This window comes from Charadrius vociferus, unplaced genomic scaffold (genome assembly GCF_000708025.1).
Source record: "Charadrius vociferus isolate BGI_N301 unplaced genomic scaffold, ASM70802v2 scaffold758, whole genome shotgun sequence".
In the NCBI taxonomy this organism is placed as follows: domain Eukaryota; kingdom Metazoa; phylum Chordata; class Aves; order Charadriiformes; family Charadriidae; genus Charadrius; species Charadrius vociferus.
The window spans coordinates 1,758,520-1,760,506 of NW_009649934.1; the positions used below are offsets into that span (position 1 = coordinate 1,758,520).

Below are 1,987 nucleotides of genomic sequence, written 5' to 3' on the forward strand. Positions count from 1 at the left end.
CTCACACTCCACCCAGCTTTATTCGAGGTAAAGCACTTCGGTATGGGGCAGCACACAGGGGCTCAGCACCACACAGCACCCACTCCCTGCCCCCCTCACCCCCATCCCTCTCCTTACAACAGGAGAGGGGACACCCCCCACCCCTGGGGGGGGTGGTGGTGGTGTACCTGCCCCACCGCAGGGAAGGCAAAGGTGGGGCAACCACACAACTTCTCCCCCTCCCCGGGGTGGGGCAGCCCTCCCCTAACGAGCTGCCTAACAGGCAGGGTAGGGACATCTTAAATAGGTCCCCTACACCATCACAGAAAGGGGGTGCCTTGTGAGGCACCAGCTCAGTCCAGGGGGGTTAGCGCCAGCTTACAAACAGCAACAGCACCCCAAGTCCCAGCGGTGCCAGCGGGTCTGGGGCATGACTGCGGGGGCCGGCAGGCACCTGACAGCTGCTGCCCTGCCAGCCCTGGTAGCAGTGGCAATGGAAGTGGGTCCGTAGGAAGAGGATGTCAGCAGAGGACAGCTGGCCCTCAGCCCAGAAGAGAGGCTGCTGGGGGTGGTCCCCATCCCGGCGCCGCAACTGGAAGCTGGTGGAGTTGAGGTGGAGGAAGACATCGGCAGTGCTGTCCTGGCGCAGGCAGCGGCCCCTGCCCTGGCACAGCGCTGTGCTGCAGAGCTGCGCCGCTGTCGTGACATTCACAATGTAGCGGCCCAAGTCCTCCTCCAGGTAGTCCTTGAGGATCTGGCATGAGTCCTGGGGGAAGGGAGGAAATCAGGAGCATGTTGGGGTGCCCCAGGGAGAGAAGCACCCCAGATAGAGAGGACACTCCAGCCTTGAGCCATGGGTCACCCTCTGGTGGCAGATCACACACACACACCCCCGCCCCCATCATGTACCTCCCCAGGGGCACATAGACCCCAAACCTACCCGGTTTTTGGTGAAGTCCGCATCGCCCCAGAAAATGGCCCCAGCTGCACCTAGCGCTGCACTCTCTCCAATGGTGGAGATCAGGTCTGGCTGTGGGGACAGAGCCCAGTTAGTGCCCACAGACGCCACGCAGCACCCACACCCCCCAGCAGAGTGCATCCCAAAGAGTCCGCTGTGGGGTCAGGGAAGCAACACCCATCTCTGCTCCAGGCCACAGGGAGAAAGGACCATCCCAGCTCCTTGGGGACAAGGCTTCCAACACTGCCCTCCTTATCAGGGCTGTGGGCTCCTTGGTGATGGTGACCATTGGTACCAGTCCTGCTACCAACTTGTCCATAAGGGTGGGTAGTTTGCGGCAAACTTTGTCCACCCACGGAGGGGTTGAGCTGGGGGTCCCCATACCATGAACCCCCACCTTGGACTAAGGCAGGTAGGGCGAGGCACCCCTCCTGGTCCCCAGGGCCAGCCCCATGCCAAAGGATGCTGCTCCCCGCCTCACACAGCCAAACCATGACGTGGTGGTGGCACCATGAGAGTGGTCACCAGCCTCCAGAGCCATCCCACTCTGTGGGCCAGGATGGGACACAGGCAGAGGGACCACCTCAGCTGACCCCAGAGCCCAGGTGCCTGGGGCTTGGGACAAGGACCTCCCAGTGGCGCAGCCCTACCTGGCTGAGCACGTCCAGCTTGCGGATGTAGGTGGGCCGGGTGTAGACGAAGACGGGCAGGGAGTAGCCATCGTGGTGCTGCTGCGAGATGCGCATGGCCTCCATCACCCGTGCCCGCACAAACTTACGGCTGTTGGGAGTGGATGCCAGGAGCACGTCGAGGTAGATGGAGGGGTAGAGAGCCGTACTCTCCTTCCAGAGCCATGCCAGCTGGTCATTGCGTGTCTTCTCCACGTCTGGGCACTGCCCGGTGTAGCTCTCCTTGTTCTTGCTGTAGTCGTGGTTGTAGCAGTCCGGGAAGAGGTAGTACCCCCAGACCTGCTTGGGGCGGAAGCTCTTGGCCACGCGCAGGGTGCTCACCATGAACTGCTGGGCGGCCGACTCAAACTCAAACACAGCC

The 1,987-nt window shown here is 62.5% G+C and overlaps 1 protein-coding gene across 1 annotated transcript in view; it reads right to left on the minus strand.

The window, feature by feature from the left end:
• Window positions 1-346: 346 nt before the first annotated feature.
• HYAL2 (hyaluronoglucosaminidase 2) overlaps window positions 347-1,987 on the minus strand; it is a 2,169-nt gene continuing 528 nt past the window's right edge. The window contains exons 2-4 of the mRNA XM_009891294.1: window positions 1,588-1,980; window positions 920-1,009; window positions 347-745 (exon numbers count right to left, since the gene is read on the minus strand). Coding sequence (XP_009889596.1) covers window positions 347-745; window positions 920-1,009; window positions 1,588-1,980 — 882 coding nt within the window. The remainder of the gene's footprint in view (window positions 746-919; window positions 1,010-1,587; window positions 1,981-1,987) is intronic.